General features: G+C 41.0%; 1 protein-coding gene across 2 annotated transcripts; it reads left to right on the top strand.

The window, feature by feature from the left end:
- On the top strand, positions 1-25,047 carry LOC311206909 (protein mono-ADP-ribosyltransferase PARP12-like; the record flags this gene model as incomplete). 2 transcript variants are annotated; one of them, XM_084282708.1, is made up of 14 exons in its annotated part: positions 1-290; positions 2,569-2,701; positions 5,270-5,522; positions 5,602-5,754; positions 6,103-6,171; positions 6,742-6,843; positions 9,093-9,216; positions 10,355-10,520; positions 13,114-13,234; positions 13,762-13,858; positions 14,267-14,348; positions 18,038-18,168; positions 22,626-22,777; positions 23,410-25,047. In XM_084282708.1, 14 exons carry the CDS (start codon positions 1-3, stop codon positions 23,691-23,693), a joined length of 2,157 nt encoding a protein of 718 aa, XP_084138834.1. In that variant the 3' UTR covers positions 23,694-25,047. The 2 variants fall into 2 exon arrangements, with proteins under 2 accessions (XP_084138834.1, XP_084138835.1); XM_084282709.1 differs by lacking the exon at positions 5,602-5,754.
- Between the last annotated feature and the right edge of the window lie 2,223 nt (positions 25,048-27,270).

The following is a 27,270-nucleotide window of genomic DNA, read 5'->3' as shown; positions in this document are numbered from 1 at the left end:
ATGAGCGACCCGGTGGTGTGCAGCTTCCTCACCAAGACCCTGTGTGCCCAGGGCGGCCGGCTGGGGCTCACAGAGCTCCGGGAGCACATCGACCTGTCGGAGCAGCAGCTGATGGAGACGCTGCGGGCAGCGGGGCCCCGGCGGTTCCTGCTAACTGGAGATGACGGCCTCCCCACCGAGGTGCTGGCCGTGTCGGACGTGCGGGTCTGTGTCCTCAAGGAGTGCCCGGGCTGCGACCGCCTGCACCTCTGCAAGCTGCACCTCGGGGGCAAGTGCAACCTGGGTCCCAGGTGGGCACCCCTGGCTGGGGGGCGGCTGGGGGGCAGGGGGGCACCTCCGTCTGCTCTGTGGGTTTGTGGGTGTGTGGATGGGTGAAACGTTGTGCCAAGGGTGAGGCGCAAAGCGGCCCTGAAAGATAGGTGCTGCTGGGGATGGGGCTTCATTTCCTGCCCTCAGCACCCCCTTTTCTGCCCTTCTTGGGGGATGCAAAGGGCAGGCCAAGCAGCCTTTCAGGGGATTTGTTTTCGTTCTTTTTCCTTCCCCGAGGCTAACCAAATCTGGTAGCTATTAGCTAAGTAAATAAACAAACAAAAAAGTCAGGAAAATGAAACACAAATGCAGAAATGAAAATGGAAAGCGGTACAATGAGAATGAACTTGAAAGAAGAATTTCCTGTTGGAGACTTCTGTTGCAGCTCTTGGTCCTGGGGTGTTATCACACTGGACTTCTGCCTCCACAAAGCAGTTCCTCACATGCTCAGATGGGAAGGAGATGGAGGGGAAAGGCCTAGTGTGTATCCAGATGGTACAAGTGAAATACTAGGATGCTAAAACTCTGTTACTCTTTGTTGCTTTGATGACTTAGAAAGATAAGGCTACGTAGGATTTGCAGTTAGAAATATCTTCAGGTGCACAGAGGCACCCCCACTGGAAGAACAGAAATATGCAATGATTTAAGGAAATCATGTCATGCTGGAGTGCTCCTGGGCAGCCTCCTGCCCTCTCAGTAGTGCTAAGAGTTTAAAATTGCCTTTGTGTGTATTAATAACTAATACAAGTAAGGATACACCTTTCAGGTGTATTTAGGGGATGAAGGATGTTGATTAAAATGAGGAGACAGAAAGAGGCTACATGGCCCACATGGATCAAGACAGGTTAATTTTTAATTCATGGGATAGAATTAAGGCTTGCTTCTAGATCTTGCATCCTTTGTTGTTGGAAAGGAAAACATCTGTGCAAGTTACTGGGGTCTTCCTGTTCAGTGAAATTACGACTTTTAGTCAGACTAAGTTAGTTTTTAACTTGTGTCTGACCAGTATCTTTTCATTGCTTTTTTTTTTTTTTTTTTTTTTTTTTTCCTAAATGTATTGCTAAACCACAGTTGATGACTCATCATAGCATTTCTGGATTATTTCAACCTTTGACTTAGAAATGAATACTCATATGATATAGATTGTTGTGTGGCTGTTGGTGGCAAAAAGGGCTGCAGAACTTGGTATCCTTATAAGAGTGTTTTTCAGGACAGTGGCATATTCCCGCCCTTCAGACCCTGCATTCTTATTTATTTGGTTACAAAGCAATGTGTCCTACAGTTGGGTGGTGAAATGTCTACATAAAATTGTGTAATGTAATTCAGCATGCCAGGTAAAATGTTATCACAATCTTCAGTAGTTAACTAGTGGCTAAAAGGAAGAAACAGAACAGAGGTTTGAGTCTGACAGGGTAACAGGTACTTATTGGTTGAATATGTATGGCCTTAAAGCTATATCAAATTATGTTTTTGAAGGGCAAGCTTTCATGAAACTATTTTACTGCATTAAATTATTGCATAGATATGCCTTATTTCTCCTCGTACCATTGATTTTGAAATATCTTTACAAATAAATGCAAAAAAATAGAATCTCCCTTTCTTTGTAATTCATACTCACTAAACATGTTTATCTTGAGTTAGTAAGTAGTACTAGCATTTCATTAGTGTCCTTTAAGCATTCCTTTATCCAAAACTCCAAGTTCATGAACTTCCATGGATGTTGTGGTTTGTTGTTGTTATTTTAAAACTTCCCACCCAGCAGAGATAATATCGTGTTGTGTTCAGCTTCATTATCTCTTTGTTTTGGGCTCTCAGACTGTTGCATCTTTCCTTACATGCTATCCCTAGGACAACATTTTACATGCATGAAATCGAGCTCATTGCAACTTCTATCACTGCTGATGTATATCCTCTAAAATTAGCATTCCCTCCAGCTGTTCAGGTTGTGTGACTTGACTTGCCTTTTACTGGAGAGGAAGAAAGTGTGGGGCAGACAGACTTGGCTTTGTGTCTGTGCTTTCTTACAAGCAGTCTTGCCACATTTATGTTAAAAATGGAGATAATAACAGTACTGTATTTCAGAGTGATTATTCTGCTTGCTTCATACTCTTGCTAATTTATTATCTGCATGTTCACAGAGGCTTTTGCCAAAGTTCCTTTATTTCCATGTTTTTTATCAAATTGTATGTTATCTAAGGCTCTTTAAACCAACTTGACTGAAAAAGTGAACACATGATATTTCTGTCTATTTTCTTGCAGAGCTTGTAGGTACTCTCATGACATCAGCAGCACCGAGAACAAAAAAGTCCTAAAGACCCATGAGTTGTCTGGCCTCAGTGAGGATGAGCTGCGAGTCCTGCTTCTCCAAAATGACCCTTTCTTCCTTCCTGATGTGAGTTGTTCTGATTTCTTAAGCTTTTGTTTATTAGGAATAGGAAAGGGTAAGAAAGAAGGTGGGGGTCTGATCTTAATTTCAAGCTCTTAAGTTATATAGTACCAGAAATATTAGGATTAGTCTGAATGAACTATGAATGGGAATGGCTGTCTGTGAAAGCACCTGAAGAGCAAGGGTTGTAGAAATGCCATGTGCTGATAACTAAAAAAAAAAAAATGACAGCAATAAAACTGGTAAACACAGAGGAGCATATTGTTTGCTTAAATAGCAGAAGGCCTGCACTTGGTTTAGGTCCTGTCACATATAACTTGTCAGCAGAAGAGCTACCCTCTGACAGCAGGAAACGTACAGCAAGCTTCCATCTGGCCTGTTTTGCGTGCCATTCCTCTTCCTGTTAGCCCAACAGGATGCCTATAAAGTTACTCAAAACAAGCAAACAAAACATGTCAGCAACTTCATCAGAGATTTACAGATGGTGAAGTAAGATGGAGGTGAAAGATCACAGTTACCATACATGCATACAGGGTATAAAGGCCTAGCAAAAAAAAACACTTTTGCTGGCTCTTAGCCAAGAGATAATGGAAACTGGGAAGCAAGCACCCCTTTCCTTGTCCAGCCTACATACGCCTGCATGTTTTGATGTTCATGGGCATAAAAGAGTGAGAAACATCTGTGAGAAAATGACCAACTGGCTGCAGTCAGTTTCATGTAAAATCTGTCCCTTCCAAAGTGCACTGAGGCTTATGTATATCACTTTCCTACAAAGCAGCATGTGTTCAGTTCGTATGTAAGTAATTGCTTTTGTTAAGTTTGGCCAAACAATGCAGTCTCTGGTTTTGTGTGCATGTGCATATGGGTAGTGCAATTTTCAGTTTTCAAAGTACTGTTTCAAAGCCAGGAGTATCCTATTCTGGCTACAGCTGTTCCTGATTAAGAAATTACTGGAGTGGTGCCTGCTGCTCTTGTCTTTTGGAAGTTATAGTCTCCGCAGATCTGTTGGCATAACAGTTCTATTGTTTTCTTATTCCCTGCTGTGACAGTGATGGACTTTGACAAAATAGAACATTTTTTTGGTGTTTTAAAATATGTCGTGCTGGCAGATTCAAGGAGCATCATGGTGATGAGCAAGAAGGATTAATAATCTTCATCCAGCTCGGCTGCATCTACAACCTAAATGTTTCTTGTTTAGTTACTCCCAGTAATGAGCAGATAGTATCAGCCATCATTGATTGGTATTACTCTTACACTCTTATCTGTAGATCTGTCCAGTCCCCACTTCTGGAGGGCATCATTAATTACCCCTAGTAGAGCACTGTAACTCCTGTTACTGAGTAAAATAGCTCAATCAGTGGAAAACATTGACTTAGGCTATTCTGAAACCTGAGAGCTGAGGCAGGGGTATGAAAGCCTGCTTCACTTTTTTTGCTTAGAAATGCTAACTGCATGTGTGCCTGCTGACAAATGAAAACCCTCAAGCAAAATGAATCTTTTGTCTTCTGTGGACTGAACTTGGGAGCAGGGTAAGAAAAAGCAACAGTACCCCAGAATCAGGATTTTCTTATACTTTTCTTCGCCTTCTCTCTGACTCTCATTTTTCTTTTTGCTTGCAAATGCGAGGAACAGTGTGTTTTCTTACTGCAGCTAAGTAGTGTGTTCTCAGTTTAATTGAGGCACAGCTTTGTTCTGGTTTTGTGGTTTATTACGATGATTGTTACAAAAAGACATCTTATGAGTCTGTTCTGATGCTGTGGGAACACGTGACAATACAGCATCAGACAGACACCTATGGTGGGGCCATGGCATGCTGTGCAGAATCCCCATCCATGGTGAGGTTCAACACCCTTGCTGTTCTTCACACCTTTATAGTATTTAAAAAAAACAAACAAACAAACAAAAACAAACAAAACAAAACACTATTGGTCTTTTATCCATACAGAACTGAATGTTTTGTATAGTACACCAAGGTTCACCGAGCACATTATGCATTTATGCATCTCCATAGGAGCATGCTCTTATAAACAGTACATACAGGTTGTGTTGTTGAAGGCAGTCCATGTTAATGTTCACAGTATGCTCTCCTGTTGCTTGGCTGTCACTAGTGGTAACCTATGAGCCTCTTCAGCCAAGGCCTACAGATCTAAGCCAGTGAAGGAACTGGAGCATCTTTCCGCTGAGGAGAGGCTGAGGGAGCTAGGACTGTACAGCCTAGAGGCTCAGGGGAGTCTGAGCAATGTGTACAAATGTCTATAAATATCTGAAGGGAGAGTGCAAAGAGGACAGAGCCAGGCCCTTCTCAGTGGTGCCCAGTGCCAGGGGACAAGAGGCAGTGCGTACAAACTGGCAGACAGGAGGTTCCCCCTGAACATCAGGAAACCTGTGCTGTGCAGGAGACCCCACAACCTCTGTGGGCAACCTATGCCGGTGAACATCACCCACACAGTATAGAAGTGCTTCTTATCAGTTTTTCTGCCATAGAAGCTGAATGCCTGTAGATAACAAAGAAAAAAATCACTGAATCTACTGTGCGTCTCCATTTTGTGTCATATCTGTTCTCCCTGTTTATAGGTCTGCCAATTTTACAACAGAAAGGGTGGTGTCTGCAACCAGAAAAACAATTGCAGCAGGCTTCATATTTGCCGACACTATCTCAAAGGAAAATGTAAATTTTTTGTATGCAAGAGATCCCATAAGCTCTTGGATGAACACTCACTGAGAGTGTTGGAAACTGCAGGCATTGATGCAAAGATAGTTGCAAACTTCCAAATTATATATGATCACAAGCATGTGGAGTTCAACAAGGAACAGAACAAGGAGAAAAGTAAGTTATAAGAAAAAATGGGTTTAAATAAGATTTTGAGATTGACAGTTGTAGAAGCTGTTATTTCCTTACCTCACAGCTAAACCCCATCATCACTTCCATGTTTACTACTGTAAGCCAGTAGAAACTTCGATGAAAAAACAGGCAGATACAATGAGTGAAGAACAGAAGCTACCTTTAGAAACAACAGTGGGCTCCGGGGTGCATGTACCACCTTCAAAAGCTTCAAAAGGTAGATCTAAATAAATACCAATGTTTTTTTCCTATTTCCCCTCTTACAACATGGGCCTTTTTTTTTTTTTTTTTTCCCTTCTGCCGTTGATCTGCATTTGGGAATGGATTCATGGCTAAGTCATGTAGGAGGGATAGCTGCCTTCCTATTGTGTGTGATATTGCTATCGAGTGGCTGCTGATAGTTGTGACTAGCTGGAATTTTTAACTGTCACTGCTGATCTGTCAGCAGTGGAGTGCCCTGTAAAATGATCTGTGCTGAATGTAATCCTCAACACACAAATTGGGATGTTGCCAGCTAGCTGAGGTTCTGTTACAGCACTGCTATTCATTCAGTCTTCTCATGCAGATCCCAGTAGCAACGAACCTACTCAGAGCCAACTCCAGCTGCCAGCAGGTGCCAGAGGTAAAGATGAAGGTATGGATTTTTTCTACTCTCCAGTCCTGAGATCGGGGGTTCTCACCGGGATTTGGTTTCATACAGTCCTACAGCTCCCTGTGGTAGTGGGAGAGCAGCTTATGAGTTTAACCTACCATATGCAGAAAGTGTCAGACAGCCTGCAGAGGAGTGTTGAGATTTCTGTCTGAGCACTGTGCAGCATAGCCATGTGTGTGTCGGGTCTGGGGAGCAATCGGGAACAGCTCTGCACCCATTGCTTCCTTCCTGGGAGGTAGAGAGAGTTGTGTGTCTGTGATCTTTTCCTTGTCCCCAAGGAATGGATACAGCTTTAGCAGTAGAGCGGTCATATTGATACACGCTCTACTGTGTGAATAGGAACTCTTGCATCTCCTGCCCTCCTGGGCAGAAGGGCCTTGGCTTCAAAGGCCTAATTCAGAATACAGGGATAGTCAGATCCTGAAGTGCTTGGCTTGGCTATTACAGTCAACTCCTTGTTATATGTGGGATGAAATGCCAAATGCAGTATCTTTCTTGTGGGGTTGTGTTTTCACAGGGTAAATAAAGGACTGATGTTTACCTTCTTGTTAGGTAAAAAAGACGATTCCTCTGCGAACATTTTGAAGGACAAGAAGGAAGATAACACTGAAGAGATCTGCTTGTTCTATGTCTGGAAGTACTGCAAACATAATGGTAAGCCTTACAAGAAGTAATAGTATTTTGGAGAGCAGTGTCTGAAGAAGTACTGTCCACTTGATGGCTCTGACTAGTGGAGGCACATGGCATGTCAGCACCTCAGCATTGTCCATGGCCAGTTATACATTCTCACTGTTTCACTTTGTTTCCAAGTCAGTAATGAACTCTGTCAGAACTGCAAACATAATTAGAGGAAATTCAAGTGGATACACATAAACCCTCCCTCCTTTTGATGACATGTTTGCGGTCTGTTTCAGTTATGTTGATGAGGTCAGGCCTTGGGCATGATTTTGTAAAACCCTTTAACTGTTAAATGTTATACTTTCTGTAGCTATTAGATAAAATTAACGACTGGCCTTATGCTTTCCTCACTGACGGTTGATAATATGTCATCCTATATTCCTGTTGTGTCTTACATACGTCTGATAATAGGCATATTCTTGCACCATTAAGTCCTTTAAAAAGTGATCTGTTACAATGACTTAAGAAAATACAGTACTTGTACTATGTAAGCTAAATGTGATTCTTGCTGTGGCCAATAATAGGGATCATAATAGGGATCTGGGGAAAATATAAGAATTGTATTCAGAGAAAGTCCCAGAACAGTCTCCTAAGCCCTAAGTGATTTAGGCTTCCTTGGATAAGAGGGATGTAGCATTACATTTGTCTTCTGGTCAACTTGTCACTTTCTAAATTTCTACTCCCTTTCTGACTTCCTTGTCTCAGCAAAAGAGCATTTAGCTAGGTCAGACTGTGTTCACTTTTTGCTTAGGAAGTGTGTAGTTAGTTGCTTGAAGATACTTTGGTCTCAGATGTTTGTGTGTGTTTAACATCTCTGTAGTGGGTTTGTGTTCTTGTAAAGATGTTCTCCCCTCAGAAGCTCCTTTTCTGACTCAAATGAGTAAATTACTCTTTCCCACTTTAGGGTTTGATAATGCCTCTTCTTCACCATTACTTGGAAGAGAGGCAGTGCTTTAAAAATAAATGATACCTTTTATGGGTACTTTATGAACCATAGAAATGAAATCTAGCCCAGAGAGACTAAGTGTGTTTTTTTGTCTTGTTTTGTTTTGTTTTTCTACAGCATTTCAAGTTAATTTAAAGATGGTGCTTTCAAGACAGGGTATGTTCCACCCCTATAAACAGAAAGAAGTAAAAAAAAAGAAAAAAGAAGTGACTTATTCTGTTTTTGTAACCAGGGCTAGTTGTCATATGTTCTGTGGTCAGAAAAGTCAAGGGAAAGGAGTGATAAAACTTTTTGGCCCTGTCTCTGCAGCAGATACCCCAGCCTGGTATCATGTTTCTCAGACTCTCTCTGCTTCTTTAAGACCAGGCTTGAGGGTGAAGGTTATGAGCTTTTTGACTTGCATGATGTGAATGGTGTGCCCAGGCTCAAAGCAACTATACTGTGACCACCAAACAGCTAAACCCAACCACTGGAGAGTTAGTGTGTTTAGCCATACGATGTTTGGTTCAAAAGTTGTGAATAAGAGGTTTGGTCTGTACTCGGATGTGGAGTGCACATCAGCTACCCTAACAGGGAGGCATGGAGGTCGGACTGTGCCTGTATAGAGCAGCATGCATTCATGCAGAGACATTAAAGTCTGAACTCAAATGCACAGACCTAAAAAGTCTTCCCATTTCTGTGTAACGCAGGTCCCACATACAAGGCAGCTGAAGTTGTTGCTTCCCATGTTCTGAGAAGCAAAGTAGCAATTCCGACAGTGCCTAACTGTCTTGTTAGTAGGCCTGTGTGCTGCATGTTCCAGGATGAATGTAGAGTCTCTTGCAGCATATTCTGTGGAGTATTGCAGTCCTTTACGCTGCTTCATTCGTTGGGCTGGGCCTAAAGAAAACACTTTAACAGTCAATCTTGTTAACCAGGTCAGAAGCTCTAAGGGATTGAGGGGAAGAGAAGTAACTGTTTTGGAGTGCCTGTAAACTTGCCCCTTTAGAGCTGAGAAACATGGTGATGTGATACATAAACACTTTTTTTTTTTTTTTTTTTGAATACATTTGGCAGGATGAGAGCTTGTGTTGCTTTCCTAGATAATACTAAATAAACACACACCACTATTGTTTCAACACATTTCTAATTTCAGTGGTCTGTCTTTATTGCTCATACCAAAGCCCAGGAGGTAAAGCCAAAGAATGCAAACAGTGTTTGTTCCTTTTTTTTTTTTTCTCTTATCTTGTTTTACTTTCTGTGATTGCAGAGCTCTTGACTAAATCTGATCTCATTACAGACAAATGCAGATCGATTCATTACCATTTGCCATATCGATGGCAAGTATTTAATGGGTTCACCTGGAATGACCTTTCCATGATGGAGGAAATTGAAAAGGCCTATTGTGACCCAAAAATGAACAGGTATACTGATAGCTGGACTCGTTGCTTAAAGTGTTGTGCTTGAGCCTATGAGGGAAAGCTCTTGATTTCTTCTTAGGGATGTCTGACTTCTATAACTTCTGATTAATGAGCTTCTCAGAGTCTGGGAGGAATGTACAAAGATGAGGGCTTTTTTTGTTTTTGTTTTTTTTCCTTACTAAAAAGAAAAGTAAAAGTGACTGCATGTAAATATCACCCCATTTTCATCTTCTAAAGTATAACATGTCAGTATCTTGCATTTAAAACTCTCTGCAGAGTAATAAGTGTAAGCTGGAATTCAGTGCTTAGAGCGTTAGTATTTCAGGTAATAAATCAGAACTTAGTTAGTAAAAATAAGTTAGGTCTCTTAACAGTAGTTCAGAGCTGGTCTATATTATGAAATGCCCTTTCACTTTCCCAATGTATGCTAGGGTCATTAATTATTCCTTTAACTCCTTTCTGAATTCTACACTGTAAGTCAGCTGGATTGGTAGGGGACCCCAAGTTTGCCCTTGATAAATTGACATTGTCATTTTGGCTCTTGCCTTTTAAGCCAGAAAATTATTTTGGTTTGCTGCTTGACTAGGCTGCTGGGTGGTGCAAATCACAAGCAAGATTCCCAAGATGAGGCTGCCTCAAATTAATTTTTCAAGACTGCAAAGAGTAAAATTCCACGTAGCTCCAGGGAGTGGGATTTCTAAAACTCACAGTTGTGATTGTGTTCTTTGTAACCACAGAAAAAGAACAAAGCTGATAAGCTGCAGGTATTTTTGGCCAAGTCAGTAAAGTGCTTACCAGCTTTCATTTTTCTACCAAGAAAAATTTTCTGTGTGCATTTATTTACTGCAAAAATCTTTGCCTGTTGTGTGTGTAGCCCCAGACTGTCTGTAAAGCTGGCAGCATGTAATGTGGCTAGTGACTGAGATGATATTTGCTCTCTCGCAGGCCATAGATCACTTCTGAATGCTGGAAGCAGTTTTCAGAGCTGCTATGCATGCTGTGGAAAATACTCTTATTTCAGGCCTAATTAAGTTCAGACTGTCACATTATATTAAAGAAGATTGCAGCAGATTAAACATGGGATTAGATTATTAAAATACGTACTGTTTACTATAATAAATCTCTGAATTTGTCCTTACAGTATAGCAGATAAGAACATTAATTTCCAGACAATGACCTGCTCCTCTTCATTGCTTCGACGTCTCTCTACACCATCATCTGTCACACAACCCATGTTTGTATTGACTACAAAGTGGATTTGGTATTGGCAGAATGACCAAGGCCAGTGGGTTGAATATGGAGAACAGGCAAGTCAATATCCTGTACATCTTCCTCATCCTGTGCTTTGAATCACTCCTGAAGGAATGTGTGGAGCTTCTTCCCTCCACTTCCCTTTACACAAGCAAGGTTAATTGAGTAAATACTTGTGCTTGAATTTCAGTGTCAAATAAGATAGGGAAGCTACAGATGTTCCTAACAGGTGTAGTAAAATGGTAACAGGCTGGAGGGGAAGGAACATGCCTCTTCTTAGTGTGAGATTCAGTACAAGCAATTGTCTTTCCTTGTACCTGGATGATTTGTCAAATCTGCTTTCTTGACAAAGATCTTGATGGTGAATGCAAGAAGACAAAATAGTCTTTTTTTTTTTTTTCAGCTTATGTTGACTGTTTTTAGTGATGCTTGTTGGTTTCTGCCATCAGATTCCGTTTTGGAGTTGTCCATGTGTTCTACATACTATCCCTGAGATACGTACCTTTTAAAATTATTCAGGAAGTAGTCTTGCCTGTTTTAAGCATTGCTCTTTTGCCTCAGAAATGTAAGGATTGCTGTCTCAGGTCAAACATCACTTTTTTCCTTGTGTGGCCAAATCCTCTTTAATAGGAGAGTGATCTGTCTGAAAAATTGCCATCTGATGCTATGGGGACAGATGGTTCTTTAGGGATCCTGGGCAGAATGAAGATGCTACTAAATTGTAGTTATAATTGAAGATTTATTATTCCACAGAATTTTGTAATTAATGTAGCACCAGGTTTTATGATCAGCATAGCACAGTATTTTATAATCAGCATATCTTATGGTTAATTAGTGTTTGTTCTAAGCATCTGAACCCCCTGCAGGCTGGGTCTGTCACAAATTAATTTGGACAAGCTAGAACTTAACAGGAATTAGGTTTTATTAACACTTTATGGTAGACCACAGAACTAGTTTGTGTGATATTAAGGGATTTAGTTAAAGATTTGAGAATGGCAAGGTTCACATGAGACTTACTGCAAGGTATAGGGGTTTCTTAAACTTAGTTGCATGCTTTAAGGACATTTTCCCTTTTGGTGCATTACTTACCCTTTTGTTTCATCGGCATATTCAGCAGATGATCTTTGAATCTCAACAATCTGGCCTTTGGTGAATTACTCACTTACCTCTTTTTTCAGCATATGCAGCAGAATATCTTAGAATCTAGAGGAGCCTGCCCTGAGAGGCATGCCAGCTCAGGGGGAGTTTTGGTTCATAGCCCACTGCGATCCTGAAGAGCTCAAGGGGCTCTTTGCTTATGACCAGTATTTATAGGATCACAAGATGATTGACTCTTAGTACTTTTACATCCTGGCTATGAGATAGACAAGGTAAATCTGGTATTTTCCACCAACCATGCCATTCTGTTATCTTCCAGAATGTCCATTTCTGGTACTTCATAGACTCAGCTATGATCCAGGCCATAAGGATTTGGAACATAATCAAGGAGTTTTGTACTCACCTGTTTGTACTCACCTGTTACACCTGTTGCCCATTGACAATAGAAGAATGATGTAACATTAGTTAATCTTGAACCACAGCTGAGTTTGGAGGAAGAACTACTCCACAAAAGGGTCAAATCCTAACACTTGGCATGTGATATAACAGTCACAATCTACACTTGGAATACTTGGATTATGAGTCACTCAGTCCTTGAAGGAAGCACAGTGGTGGAGGCAGCCCTGGCTGCTGGGGGATCACGGGTTTTGGCATCCAGCAGCAGCTCCAGTCCACGTCCCACTTAGGACCTGTAGCTGCTTGACTTTACAGGCAGTCCTTAGTGTGTTCTTACACTTCCCTGGGCTGTAGCAGGGTCACCACGTCCTGTTTGGCCAAGTGCCTGGGACCTTGGAGACTGACGGGGAGGGAAATAGTTGGCCTGATGCCCAGAGTCTTCAAGACCAGAAGGGAGGGAAGAAATCAGCTTGGCACCCCAGGGCCTTCAAGGCTAGTGAGGAGGGAGAAAGGGGGGGCTGATATATGACCATCTCACTTACAAATAATGGCTGCTTACTCTACAAAATGGCATTAGTTATGATAACCATATTACCAAGGATCAGGAGTAGGGGGCACTGGTCAGAGAAATACAGGAAAAGAAATAAGTAAGGCACCTCTCCTTCTTCTCAGGAAGATCAGTTTTCCCTACCTGGTTCACAGTGTAGCTGCACAAACGGTTTTCTTGGCTGAATGCAGAGTTGATCCAGGGACAGGGAAAGGTAGGCAGGGGAATATGATATATATAGTGGATGTGGTAAAGCTGGGCCTTGATTTCAATCAGCAGCTTAGATAGAAAGCATCTCCATCAGCATACTCTGATGTTTTACATTGGTTTGTACACTAGAGAACTATATTTCTTATAGAGATTTACATGGGATACTTGTATGTCCAGTATTATGTATCTCCACATATTTAGGAGTGTTTGGTACTCACAATAGGCCACGACAGTTCTGGCTGGATCCCTGTTCATCCTTCTCATTGCTTCTTCTTTCCTTCTACCCAAACTAGTTATCTAAGGTTTAGTCTTGACTGTGTTTAATCATTACTCTTCTCTCTCTCTTGTTGTTTTTGTTTGTTTGTTTGTTTGTTCGTTTGTTCGCTTTTTTCCTAAAGGGAGAAGGTGATGTTGTGAACTCGCCATCTTCTGACATACTTGAGAATTTGTATCTGGCAGATCCAGATGCCACCATACCTTTCCAGGCTGGCTTGTATGGTTACCAGCTCAATTTTAAAGGTACTCATTTTAAAGGTTCTCATTTACAGCTATGCAGGGTTTTACAGAAGTTAATTTGCAAACTATCCCAGCTTTTCAAGGCTATGCCTTACTTTACTTATGTTACCAGATTTGCTCACTGGAAATGAGGTGGTGACAGAAGTGATTCCTTACAGAAGTACCCTTCCCCCTTACTCCTTGATGCTCTTTAGACTCACATAGGAACAGAAATCAAAAGATCAAAGTCTTCACATAAAGTCACAGTAAAACTGAAGTAAAGTGAGATAATCTCCCTTTCTGTGCTGCTGGAGCAACTTTTGAAGAGCACGAATGACGTATAGGAGCCAGTAAGATAGGTACAGGCTGAATAAGAGTTACAGGGAAGGACAAGAAGCTTACATAAGCTTTGTGCAACTATTCTTCAGCAGATAACATTGACAATGAATATGCCATTTTTCATTAATGAATGATTATCATTAATTAATGACCCTATCAGCTATACTTATTCATTACATTTTTTTCCTTTTCCTCTCTCTTTTTCCCTCTAGAAATGACCCAGACAAACATTTATTCTAAAACTCAAAGACAGGTCTGCAGGCGACCAAAGTTTGTGTCTTATGAAGAAGTGCAGAAGATAAAGCAAAGGTAAATGATGATCTCAAGTTGTTTCATATTTGAAAAGTATTTATAAGGCAAAATTGCTGCCAGTGTTGATAGTAATTGTGCAGAGAATTCAGCTGTTGCTAGAAGAAAACATATCCACTTGCTATATGATGAGCTGCCTGCTCAGTGCATTGCCTCGTTTCTGGGATACGTTACTCCAGGTACCACGTCCACAGGATTGGTGATGGACAATCATGTCTTAAATTGGTACATGAAAGAGGGCTGTGACAACTGAATGGCAGCTTACAAAATGAGTGATTCCCAATTTCTCTGTGGTTTATTTTGTTTATTTTTAAATGTAGGAATTGCCCAAACGGGATGCTGCCAAATTGAATAGTCAGAGCAGGACTACAAATGATAACACTTTCGCACTTTCTTTCCCTTTGCTAGCAGTCAGAGGGATTCTTCTATTCCAAATCAAGCCTGTCCTCCTCACTGGGATCCATTTGACTTGGCTGACTTAAAATACAAGGTATCTTTTTTTTTTTTTTTTTTTTTTTTAACTACTCATTCTAATGATATTAAAAAGTAGTCTTTCTGGAAGAGAAACACAGACTATTGAAGTCCTACAGCATGCTAAAAAAAATGCTTCTTGGTGTTACATTTGTCCTTTTATATACTGTTTCTGACCCTGATTAAGGAACAGTGCATCGTGTTGAGCACAAGAGGTTTTACTCAATGACTGTTACAAAATCTTGTGTGATATTGTTCAAATTGTATTGGAACAGACATACTGATAGCTAAGGGAAGGACAGAAGTAATATATTTTCAGACTAATAATTTCTTCTGGTTATTTTCAATTGACATAGAGCTCCATTGCTATTTTCACTCCTTGTACTTGATTTTCCCTAGTGCTAATACATTGGGAAAGGCATGAGAACCAGAATTATCATGCCTCTTAGCTTCCATGGTCTGGTTTCTGTTACTCTGCTTTGTCCTGAATGTTTAATTTTACACTGACTGCCTTCTGTTGGATTGTGCCTTACTGAATGTAGTACTAGTATCTGTCTGTGTGTGTGTGTATAGCAAATTCATCTAAACACAGTTCTGCTAAAAAAAAATAGGTAAAGTTTAAGTCAATTGCTTGGTACATTAGCTCCCTTCATATAGTTGTTTTTCACAATTTGTAGAAAAACAAACAGGCAAACGACAACAAAACCACTAACTTTTTCAGACTGTAAAAGTTTCAGGTGTCTAGCACCTGATGGTTGAACTAGTAAGAGTTTGTGTGGGAACCTAGCAGCCAGACCTTTTGAAGATTTGGACCTGTGATACTCTGAGCTCTGTCACAATAACAAAGACAGCTCATTGGCTCTTCCCTTGGCTTTTTAGCAACTTATCTGAGTAAGACTTGATTTTTAACGTAGGCTTGATTTTTTTCAAAAGAATGACGTGAAGACAGGTAGCTCAGTTCCTTATAGGTCTATGAGTTGTATGCACTTAGTGCTGCCCTTATTTATTCTGAAAATTTCAGTCTGAATTTTAGTTGAGTCCATTCAGTTTGATGTTTCTGGAGTCGCTGAAGTGAGTGTGAGAGGCTTTGGAATGTGACATGCAGATCCGTGGTATCTCTGGTGGAACTTGTGCGGATGAGTGAAAATAAAGATCATTTTGTTTCCTAGAGCTCAGTTTGCTTGCTGAGTTGTGACCTAAGAAAACTGTCTCTTAATTTACAAAATGAATGCCTTTCAAATGAAAGGAAAAGTTAATTCTGTATATAAAAATGACAGAGCCCACAGTACTTTTTGATACTAAAAATGAAAGCCTGGGCTAGATTAAATAATTCTGTGGGGCCCTAAGCATGTTTTTTGCAGTAGGTAATATGGACTGGCTGGGATTCTGCATGCATGTGGTGACCATCGTAACATCTGACAATTACGACCTGATGAATTACCTTCTCTTCAGATACTGATAAATAATCCTGACAAACATTGCAGCACTGGAAGTGACCCGTTATAAAAAGGAACACCTATGAGATAGGGAGAGAGTCTTTCTTGCTTAAAAAGAGCAGCTCTGTTTTGGTAACATTGCTTGTTTTTTTGAGTGTTGCAGTGTCTTAATCTGTAAATCATTTAGTCATAGTGCTATAGAAAGTAGAGTATATGAAAAGCATGTTAGATGTTGGTAACAAACACCAGTTGGAAAATTGGTGTGAATCTCTTTGCTGTATATGTTTAACAGACAAAGTGAAGTTAGTAGCTGATAAACCTTTTAAAGGCGAAAAAGGAATTGATATTTTCTTTTCATATTGGGTTTTAAATTGTATCTTTAATGTAGGACTGAGAAGTGTGTGTGATGAAGGTGGTGTGTTTTTATGTTAGAGGATTAGTCTTCATGTGGCAGCAATGTTTCAGAATCTTGACAATGTGTGCTGAAGACTGGTGTGCTGAAGACTGCTGTGCTGTATCAAGGATGAGAGCTGATGTGTCATAAAGGGTTAGCAAATGGTTCTCCTTGCTAGGATTTTCCTTTTTAAGTTTGAAGATGAAAAGAGCTAAAGAACTTTTGTTATTGCTAAGTACCAACCTGCTACAGCAAGGTGGTGTTACCTTTTGTTAGTAGGGGTTGTGTCTTTGGGGAAATAAAGACTATTGCAAAAGAGAGTTTATGCAAAGTAGAACTGTCTTTGATGTGATTGGAAGCCATCACATCATAAAATAATTGAAGTACCCATCTTACAGCTTTAGGCATTCTGTTGTACCTGACATTCTTTTGTACCTAGAAAGTTTACACTTCCTTAACAAAAGATTGAACATAGCAAATGCATATTTTATAGTCCAAGTAAGAATTGTTTATGTATCAATAAAAGATGTAGTACTAAAATTGACGTAATTGTTGACGTAATTTTCATCTTGTAGGTGACAGTAAGCTGCGGTGTCATAAAGCATGCAGATAATAAATACTAGCTGGTCCAAATTGTTTTGTGTTGCATTGTGAAGAGGCTTTGCAAAATATTCTTGTATTAGGGCGTAGGAAATGTTCTTCAACTGTGTAAAAACTTTTTAATAAATACAAAGAAGTAATTCTTCCTTGTGCAGCTGACTTTATTCTTGATCCTTATAAGACTCTCATAAAATAAACCTCTTCTTCAGTAAGTATTTAATGCATGGGTTAGACATGATGTCTAGAAAAACACTCATTTATTTATATGCACCTGTAAAATTTAATCCCTGTTTTATCTCCCCTACAAACTTACCCTTCTAAAATGTGCATCTTTCAACTGATAGGCTGAAGTATTGATTTCATATTACCTCCCTGAATGACCACAGCTTTCCTTCTTACCTTTGGTAGGTGGGTTGCTGGATCTCTACTGCATGACTGCATGTCTACTGCATGACATCAGTCTGCCAGCATTAGGCATTTTCATCCTAGTTTACAGAATATAAGTGCCCATTCTAGAAGATCAGAGAAAACTGGGAAAATTATTCATGATGTAAGCGGAAGAGCACAAATCGTGTTTAAATTCTTTTACATTAACTTTTCTCTGGGAAAAATGTGCATTTCTTCATGGATTTTTAAACACAAAGTATGGATTAATAGACTTTGTTTTCTTTAGGAAAGGAAGAAATATATTTGTTTACGTGAGTATTTAGTGTAACATCCTATTAGAATCTTAATTGCTCTCATGTTTAGAAATGTGGCTTTTTTTTTCTTGTTTTCCTTAAATCTATATTTAAATGCAACTTTCCAAGTGTTAGCTTTGGAAAGCTAAGGGGGTTTGATGCTTGGAGACCGCATGTGTGTTACAAATAGTAATTGTTATCTAATACTTTTGTTCTTAATCAACTTTGTTCATAAAACAAATATTATCTGAAATTATCAGTCAAGTTTGCTTTTTGAGATTACACTTTCATTGCGATTTATAGCGACCAGTGTCAACCCTTACTTGGAGATGATAAAAATTTAATTGACCTCTTCTTCACTATCAGTGTCCTTCCTGAAGAGAGGTGAGGTGTCCTTGCAGAGCAGGAGTGACATACTGATTTATATATTTATTGTTTGTCCTAATTATTCTCAACAATCTAAATCATTAAATCAACTTAATGAGGACCATTAAGTTAAAAGAGGGCCATTCTGAGTGTTTGTCTGCTGTAATCAGGCTTCTCTGTGTTATGAGCAAACTGAAGCCTCATGCTTTCTGCTTTGGTTTATATTTTATAGGCAGTGGAGATCAGTAATACATCCTCTGAATACAAAGAAATAAAGAAGCAGTTTGAGCAGACTATGAAAACCTACAACATCGTTAGAGTACAAAGGATTCAGAATCCATCACTCTGGAAAGTATTTCAGTGGTTAGTATTTGTTTTGTCATCCTTCAGGGCAGGGGGTCTGCAAGAACTGGTGTCCTAAATCTACTTCCTATGAAGTGAAAGAGGTTGCCACCCGTGCTTTAACTTGACTGGTATTTCCTTCTTAGGGGCAGACTGAGGAGTGAAATTAAGTGATTAAGTCCTATCAGTCTAAGATGGACCAGAGAAAGCCATATTGCCAGGGAGAGCTTTCCTTTGCATGACTCCTTCGAAGGTGAAGGAGGGGGTGACAGAAATACATGAATGACACAAAACTGTGATGAGGATATCAACAGTGGCGTGGAATAGTATATTGTCAGAGGGGTTGAGCAGAAACTGCCTATTGCACAAATGTTTATCCATTATAGCATACAAAGTACTTGTTAAAAACACTTGTTTGTGCCAAAGAGGCAGTGGGAACAAACTGGCAGACAGGAGGTTCCCTCTGAACATCAGGAACCCCTCTGTGGGTGATGCAGCACTGGCACAGCTTGCCCGGGGAAGTAGTGGAGTCTCCTCAGACAAAGAATTATCTAGGTTGGAAGAGACCTCAAGATCATCGAGTCCAACCTCTGACCTAATGCTAAGAAGTCCTCCATTAAACCATATCACTAAGCTCTACATCTAAATGTCTTTTAAAGACCTCCAGGGATGGTGACTCCTAATATCCTAATTGACTTCCTAATATCCAACCTAAACCTCTCCTGGCACAATTTTAGCCCGTTCTTCCTTGTCCTGTCACTGGACATGTTGGAGAATAGACCAACCCCCACCTCTCTACAGCCTCCTTTAAGGTACCTATAGAGAGCGATAAGGTCGCCCCTGAGCCTTCTCTTCTCCAGGCTGAACAAGCCCAGCTCCCTCAGCCGCTCCTCATAGGACTTGTTCTCCAGACCCCTCACCAGCTTCGTCGCCCTTCTCTGGACTTGCTCGAGCACCTCCATGTCCTTCTTGTAGCAAGGGGCCCAAAACTGAACACAGTACTCGAGGTGCGGCCTCACCAGAGCCAAGTACAGGAGGACAATCACTTCCCTAGCCCTGCTGGCCACACTGCTTCTTATACAAGCCAGGATGCTGTTGGCCTTCTTGGCCACCTGAGCACGCTGCTGGCTCATATTCAGCCGACTATCAACCATCACTCCCAGGTCCTTCTCTGCCTGGCAGCTCTCCAACCATTCCTCTCCCAGCCTGTAGCTCTGCTTGGGGTTATTGCGCCCCAGATGCAGGACCCGGCACTTGGCCTTGTTGAACTTCATACAGTTGACCTCAGCCCATCGGTGCAGCCTATCCAGATCCTCCTGCAGAGCCTTCCTACCCTCCAGCAGATCGACACACGCACCTAACTTGGTGTCATCTGTGAACTTACTGAGGGTGCACTCAATGCCCTCATCCAGATCATCAATAAAGATATTAAAGAGGACCGGCCCCAGTACCAAGCCCTGGGGAACGCCACTAGTGACTGGCCTCCAACTGGATTTGACTCCATTCACCACAACTCTTTGGGCCTGGCTACCCAGCCAGTTTTTAACCCAACAAAGTGTATGCCAGTCCAAGCCATGAGCAGCCAGTTTCTTGAGGAGAATGCTGTGGGAAATGGTGTCAAAGGCCTTACTGAAGTCAAGGTAGATCACTTCCACACTTTGGATAAGCACTTTGTCACTTTGAGGACATCAGGTTCGTCAAGCAGGACCTGCCTTTCATAAACCCATGCTGACTGGGCCTGATCACCTGGTTGCCCTGCAAGTACCGCGTGATGACACTCAAGATAATCTGCTCCATGAGCTTCCCTCACACTGAGGTTAAACTAACCAGCCTATGGTTTCCCGGGTCTATCCTCCAGCCCATCTTGTAGATGGGCGTCACGTTTGCTAGCCGCCAGTTGACTGGGACCTCCCCTGACAGCCAGGACTGCTGATAAAGCATGGGAAGTGGCTTGGCCAGATCCTCTGCCAGTTCTCTCAGTACCCTTGAGTGAATCCCATACAGCCCCATTGACTTACATACGTCTAAGTGCTGTAGCAGGTCGTCAACCATTTCCTCATGGATTGTGAGGGCCACATTCTGCTCCCCTTCCAGCAGCTTGGGGTACTGGGTATCCAGAGAACAACTGGTCTTGCAGCTAAAGACTGAGGCAAAGAAGGCTTTAAGCACCTCAGCCTTTTCCACATCTTTTGTAACTAAGTTTCCCCTCGCATCCAGTAAAGGATGGAGTTTCTCCTTAGTCCTCTGTTTTGTGCTGATGTATCTGTAAAAACATTTTTTGTTGTCTTTAACAGCAGTAGCCGGTTTGAGCTCCAGATGAGTTTTGGCCTTTCTAATTTTGACTCTGCACAGCCTTACAACATTTTTATAGTCCTCCTGAGTGGCCCGCCCTCTTTTCCAAAGGTCATAAACGCTCTTTTTTTTTTTTTTTTTTTTTTTTCCTCCATAAGGTTTAGCCACAGCTCTCTGTTCAGCCAGGCCGGTCTTCTTCTGCGCCGGCTCATCTTTGGGCACGTGGGGACAGACTGCTCCTGAGACATTAAGATTTCCTTCTTGAGGAGTGCCCAGCCTTCCTGGCTCCTCTGCCCTTCAGAACCACCTCCCAAGGGACTCTGCCAACCAGTGTCCTGAACAGCTCAAAGTCTGCCCTACGGAAATCCAAGACAGCAGTTTTACTGGTCCCCTCCTGACTTCACCAAGAATAGAGAACTCTACCATTTTATGGTCACTCTGCCCAAGATAGCCCCCGATCACCACATCTCCCTCCAGTCCTTCTCTGTTTGTGAAGAGAAGGTCTAGCGGGGCACCTCCCCTGGTAGGCTCACTAACCAGCTGTGTCAGGAAACTATCTTCCAGATCCTCCTTGCAGATCTTCAAAAAACACCAGGACATGGTCCTGGGCAGCCTGCTCTGGGTGGCCCTGCTGGAGCAGGGGTTGGGCCAGACAGCCTGCAGAGGGCCCTTCCCACCTCAACCCTTCTGTGTGATTCTGTGTGAAAAAAGAAATGGGTAAAGGTAAGGGTGCTTAGGCCCCCTTTTTTTTCCCAGTCAGATTTTTTTTTTAAGGCTTCTTCAGGAGTTTCTCTTCTTAATGAAGTCAGTGTTCACTGAGAATGGTGCATCCTTATGCTTTAAGATAATGATCTGTTTTCCAAAGCTCTTTTCTGGTTTTCAACATCTGCATCAGTGATCTCAAACTCTTGGTACTTGTGCCAAGACACATACCTGCAGATTGGAGCTGGCACCAGGGACAGTGACCACGTCAGATTAAGTTGTTGCTTAGAACAGTTGTCTAGTTTAAAACAAAAGCACGGTTACATATTAGAAGTATTCTAGGACCATTTCATTACCATTCTAAATGGTAATGAAGAAGAAAAATATTTCTCAAATAATTACTTTGACCTGTAAAGTAATTGAACCCTGGAAGTTATTGGCTACTAATTCAATAAAACACTTCTATCTAGCAAAACTTAGGCACCTGGAAACATGTAATTTTGTCTACCTTTTATCCTTCCCCAATGAGGTATTTAAACTAACCAGGCAGAGTTTGACACAGTTATGAAGTTTTCTATCAACGAACTGTAGTCCATTGTTCTTATCACTTTACTAAGGCAGTTCCAAAGTTGGAAGTATTCTCCCCTCTACCTTGGTCTGCTAACTTTGTAGCTGATAACTTCCTGAAGAATGTTACTTTGTTGTCCACTTCAGCAGCTTCTGAAAATCTGTGGGAGGTCGTGATGCTGTGCAGTAGTGATGGGAGATACTCGTTAAGTCTCCCATTGTCATTTCCTCTTTTGATACTACTGCTCATAGCTCGCCGTCTGATGTTGGCCTTAAATTAATAAGGTCTTCAGTGGTGAAGGAATGGTCAGTTTATCTCTTCCTGGCCCTTGTCTCCTCAGCAGAATTGCAGGGGCAGGATCTCAGGGTGGTGGAGGGTTATGATGGAAGGTGTGATACAGGGAATGTCAGGTGCATGCAGAAAACTTGTCTCAGCACAGCCCTGTCCTCTTGCAGTGTGATTAGCCCCATGTGCATGGCAGTTTCAGTCTACTGAAGGAGCAAAGAACAAGCCGCCTCTAGGCTTTATGCTGGAGCATGGATTAGTACAACCTCCACTCTGCAGCATTTGTGTGTGTATGTGGGAAGGGACAGGAGACATTGAAGCAGAACTAGTATGACCCTGCACAGGAGCAAAAGCAGTGGGGACTGCAGTAGTGTCAATGCTTGCTTAATACTGGCTTTTGTCAATGAATTGATCTAGAATTGCTGGGCACTGGTATCTGTAGATCATTCATCTTGCAATTTTTCATCATGCTGCTAGTCTGTCTCATCTTCCAAGCTGAGAGGAGAAAGCAGACAGGAAATCTACCCAGCTAATATTTACATGTACACCCTGTACTTTTAATTATTTTTTTAAACCCTTTCTCAATTTTCTTCCATGGCTCATGCTCTCCCATACTGCCTTTTTCTGATAGGAAAAAGGAGCAAATGAAGAAGGAAGCTGGAAAGAAGGAAGTAAACGAAAGGCTCCTCTTCCATGGAACCAAGGATGCCCGCCTGGAAGATATCTGCATAAACAACTTTGACTGGAGAACTTGTGGAAGCAATGGAGCCAACTATGGAAAGGGTATGTAGGAAATGACTGAGTGTCAGACCTCAGAACCCCCTGATTTTGAAGTCTTTAAAGATGAAGACACCCCCCACCCCAAAATAAATAAATAAATAAATAAATAAATAAGGTAGGAATTGGTGTTAGCATCTTCCTTCTCTCTGGGGAGGACAAGAACTTGCTTTGTGCAGCAATATGCTTTTTCACAAGGTGTTGAGGGACTTTGAAAAAGCCTCTGTAGCTGGAGGTGGGATCTTCTAAACATTCAAGGTCATGATTTAGACTTGCCAGAGAAATAGCTGCTACTCATGGCAGGGAACAAGAAGGTATGTATTCTCTCAGTATGATCATGGAAGGTCTTTGTGTTTTCTTGTCTATCCCTCTAATAGCAACACACATACCTGTAGTGTTTTTATGCTGTGTTTGGTTTTTCTTTATAATTATTCGTATAATAGCAAATTCCAAATAGAAGTTCTGAGGTGAAACCCTTTCTCTTGTAAAATAAATAAGTAAATACAGTATTGTGTAAACTGAGTAAGAGGAGACCTGAAAGTTGGGTCAAATGCCTCCTGAAAAAGGATGTGATGCTCTGTTTTCACCGTCATTTTATACACATCCCTTATAACCATATTTTTTTTACCTTTTTCTAGGAAGTTACTTTTCTAGAGATGCTTCGTATTCCCATGAGTACTGTCAGTCTGCAGTGAAACCAAACGTCATGTTCATGGCTCGTGTATTGGTTGGAGATTATGTTCGAGGCAGGGAAGACTACGTTCGCCCCCCACCAAAGTCTGTTGATGGGCTTTGTTTTTATGACAGTTGTGTAGACAACAAGTTAAATCCCTCCATTTTTGTTATCTTTGAAAAAAATCAAATTTACCCAGAGTATCTGATAGAATATAAGGAGGCAGGAAAAAAATGTATTATATCTTAAAGTGATCAGAGCTGTTTGTATCCCTTGTGTTATCTTCAAAATTGCAGGTGTTCTCATATTTCTTTTTAATACAACATTTTTGAATGTTAATCCAAAGAATTTTTGTGTTGAGGAGGGCTGGCAAAACAGATGTTATATCTGTTGAGACTAATTTCCTTGTCTTCTCCCTTTTCTCTCCCAAATGAAGCATAGACATTTGGATAACCATAGCAGAAAAATCAGAATCATGGGACAGGAAACTGAATGCTACAACTTCTGTAGATAAATAATCATAAACACATTTTCTTGGAAATAGAGGATTTCTCTTTATAAACAGGTTTGGTTAAGAGAACAATTAATGGTATGGTAGCTTTTAAGCTCTCTGTTTTTTAACAGTTCTCAAGATTCTAACTTGCTCTGTGACCTATACAGAAATACATCAGAAATGAAACTATGAAAGTCACAATCTGTGAATAAGCTAAACTAAAATTTGGTGGTTTGGCTGCAGCTAATGGTTGTACATACATAAAGGCTGTGCGACAGTCAGCTAGGCTTTCAAGAGAATGTGGCCATGTACTTTCTCACTGTGAACACTTGCTTAGCAAATGCTGTAGGACCAGAGAAACATCTTAAGAAATGTTGATCTTTTCAGTCCTACTTGTGTAAGTTAATTTTCGTTTTTCCCAAAATAAAAAATAACTGGAAAAGACCAGTTATTTTACCTCAATGCCAGTGGTAGAACTACTGGTATTTCGTATATGTGTTTTGTTGCACACAGTGCATTCATTTGAGAATTCACTGTCAAGTGTAGTTCCTCTTACTACTTCAAGCATGGTGATCCTGGATACTGATTAGTTTGGTCCATTTTTTGGTAATTTTCTTTTTCGTATTTGTCAGTGAGGTACAACCATACTAACAGTGGTTAAACCCTTTTAATTAAGTTAGATGTTTTTTCTCATCCCAAAAGGATAATGTCATATAGAGATTCTACTGAATTTTACTAATGAATTCATAAGTAGATTAAAGACCTTCTGTAGAAAGATATCTTATTCTGGCAGTGCAGCTACTGACAGACAAACTGTTGCTGAGGCTAAAGGAAGACTAACGGTTAATTTAAGATAAGCATTACAGTAAAACAAATAGTTTCCTAGTAATTTGCATCTTGAACACAAGTCTTTCAATCCTGTGTACTACTCAAATTCTCAAAGTTACCCAGAGAATGGGAAAATATATAAAACTAGTATATCTTATTAGAATGACTGTTTTAGAACTAAATGAAAACAAATGCACTAAATGGGAAGGTTTTACCTATATTCAAATTCCCTCACTTTTGGTTTGCCTGTAGAGTTCCTAAATCACTGGGTTTTGGCATGTTTGCAAATAAAATGTGTTTTCAGTCACTTTTCAGCTTGTTAGTGTGCAGTTTGTCTCTATGTGTAAAAGGATGGCAAAACTCAACACATCTAGTAAACTAGCTACTTAATACATATGCTTACTGTCTTCCTTTCATCCATGTTTCTAAACTGGACAACTGTGTGGATGTAGTTTTGCATTTTAGTGTAGATGCTCAGCACCAAGAAGCCACTTGCTCACTCTCCCCAGGTGGGATGGGGGACAGAATTGGAAAGGTAGAAGTTCAAGAACTCATGGGCTGAGATAAGGACAATTTACTAGGTAAAGCAAAAACTGCATGCAAAGCAAAGCAAAATTCTCTACTTCCCACTGGCAAGCAAGAGTTCAGCCACTTCCAGGGAAGCAGGGCTCATCACACAGAGCAGTTCCTTGGGAAGAGAAACACCATCACCCCAAACATCCTCCCCTTCCTCCTTGTCTATCCCAGTTTTAGTTGCTGAGCATGATGCCATATGTTATGGAATATTTTTTGTTCAGACTGGGTCACCTCTCCTGGCTGTGCCCCCTCCCAGCTCCTGGTGCACACCCAGCCTCCTTGCTGGCAGGGCAGCATGAGAAGGTGAAAAGTCATTGGCTCTTTAAAAACAATTAAAAACACCGGTGTGTTATCACCACTATTTTCATTAAAAAAATCCTAAACATAGCATCATGCAAGCATCTGCAAAGAAAATTAACTCTATCCTAGCCCAAACCACAATAACTGAGTATATTTATGTAAATTAACTTTGTAGCTAAGATGTCCTTGATATTAAGTACTATGGTGGTTTGGTTAGACTCCATGCAATAAACAGCTGCTATTAGCAGCTGTTTAAAGTAAAAACAAAAACAAACAAACAAACAAAAAACAACCAATAAAGCAAAATAGTATCAGAACTGATTTTAAAATGTGGGGAAAATGTTCAGGTATTGACTTATTCTAAGGATGTATTGGAATACCTAGATAAGTAACTTTCAAAGAATTGAACACTTGCAAGACACAGTGCTGCACCTCCCTCCCTCTCCCCACGATCCACCATAATCTGCAAGACAGGCAAGCATATGAAGAATGAAGTGAAATGCTGACAAATAAGTCAGTCCAAACTACAAAATCTAGAAGGACAAGGGAAGAAATTGGAACTCCAGTGCTATGCTTCACGTTGTCAAATTGCACTTCCATAGTGTGGCAGGAAATGGGAAACATGCTGGGTAAAGCCAAAATTCTCTGATGCACAGGATACTGGCTATTTAATCAAGGTCGGGGGCGGGGGCAGACTGTAGATGGGAGCTGCTCTGAGGAAAGAAGACAAAAACTTCTGTGTGGGTAACTGAGCCGAAGAGAGAAGAAAGCTACAAGAACAGGCACACAGTAATCCTTTGCCCTTTGAGCTTGTTAAAAGACCTAGTGTGGAAGAAGACAGGAATAATGCTTCATTAAACATCAAGGTGGCCACAGTGCCGAATTATGTTTCCAGTTGTTGCTGCAACAAGCAAGCTTCAAGGTAAGACTAAATCAAAGTGTATCCATGATAAAGTACATAATTTTGGAAACAATTCTTTTCATTACTAGTGACTCTGAACAGAAGCCACGTTTGCTTATTTATGGCAATCCTAGCATTGCCTATTAACCCTGCCACTTGTGGGCTGTGTTCTTCATAGCATCCTAGAATGGCTTAGGTTGGAAGGGGCCTTAAAGACCATCCAATTCCAACCCCCTTCCATGGGCAGAGACACCTCCCACCAGATCAGGTTCCCAAAGCCCCATCCAACCTGGCCTCCAGAGATGGGGCATCCACAGCTTCTCTGGGCAACCTGTGCCAGTGCCTCACCACCCTCTGAGTAAAGAATGTCCTTCTTGTATCTAATCTAAACCTTCCCTCTTTTAGTTTAAAGCCATTAATCCTTGTCCTATCACTCCACTCCCTCATAAAGAGTCCCTCTCCATCTTTCCTGTAGGCCCCCTTTAGGTGCTGGAAGGCTCCTATCAGGTCTTTTAGGAGTCAGCACAATCCTTAGTAAAGTTCTTCCTCTGGTTCTCCTATTGTTCTCTATGTGTTTTGTCATCTATTTACTATAACGGTAGTTGAAAATGGTTCAGCACAGCATGGTGAAGCAAGACAGATTGAACAGAAAGACTGGTTGGATCATTTCAAATAAAACGGGGATGACAAGGCTGAAAAACAGAAATGCTCACTTATAGCAAGATGTG

The sequence above is a fragment of the Netta rufina genome, assembly GCF_964035555.1.
Source record: "Netta rufina genome assembly, chromosome: 1".
Taxonomy (NCBI): Eukaryota; Metazoa; Chordata; class Aves; order Anseriformes; family Anatidae; genus Netta; species Netta rufina.
Note: the sequence above shows the minus strand (reverse complement) of the source record. Positions and strands in the feature narration are given on the sequence as shown.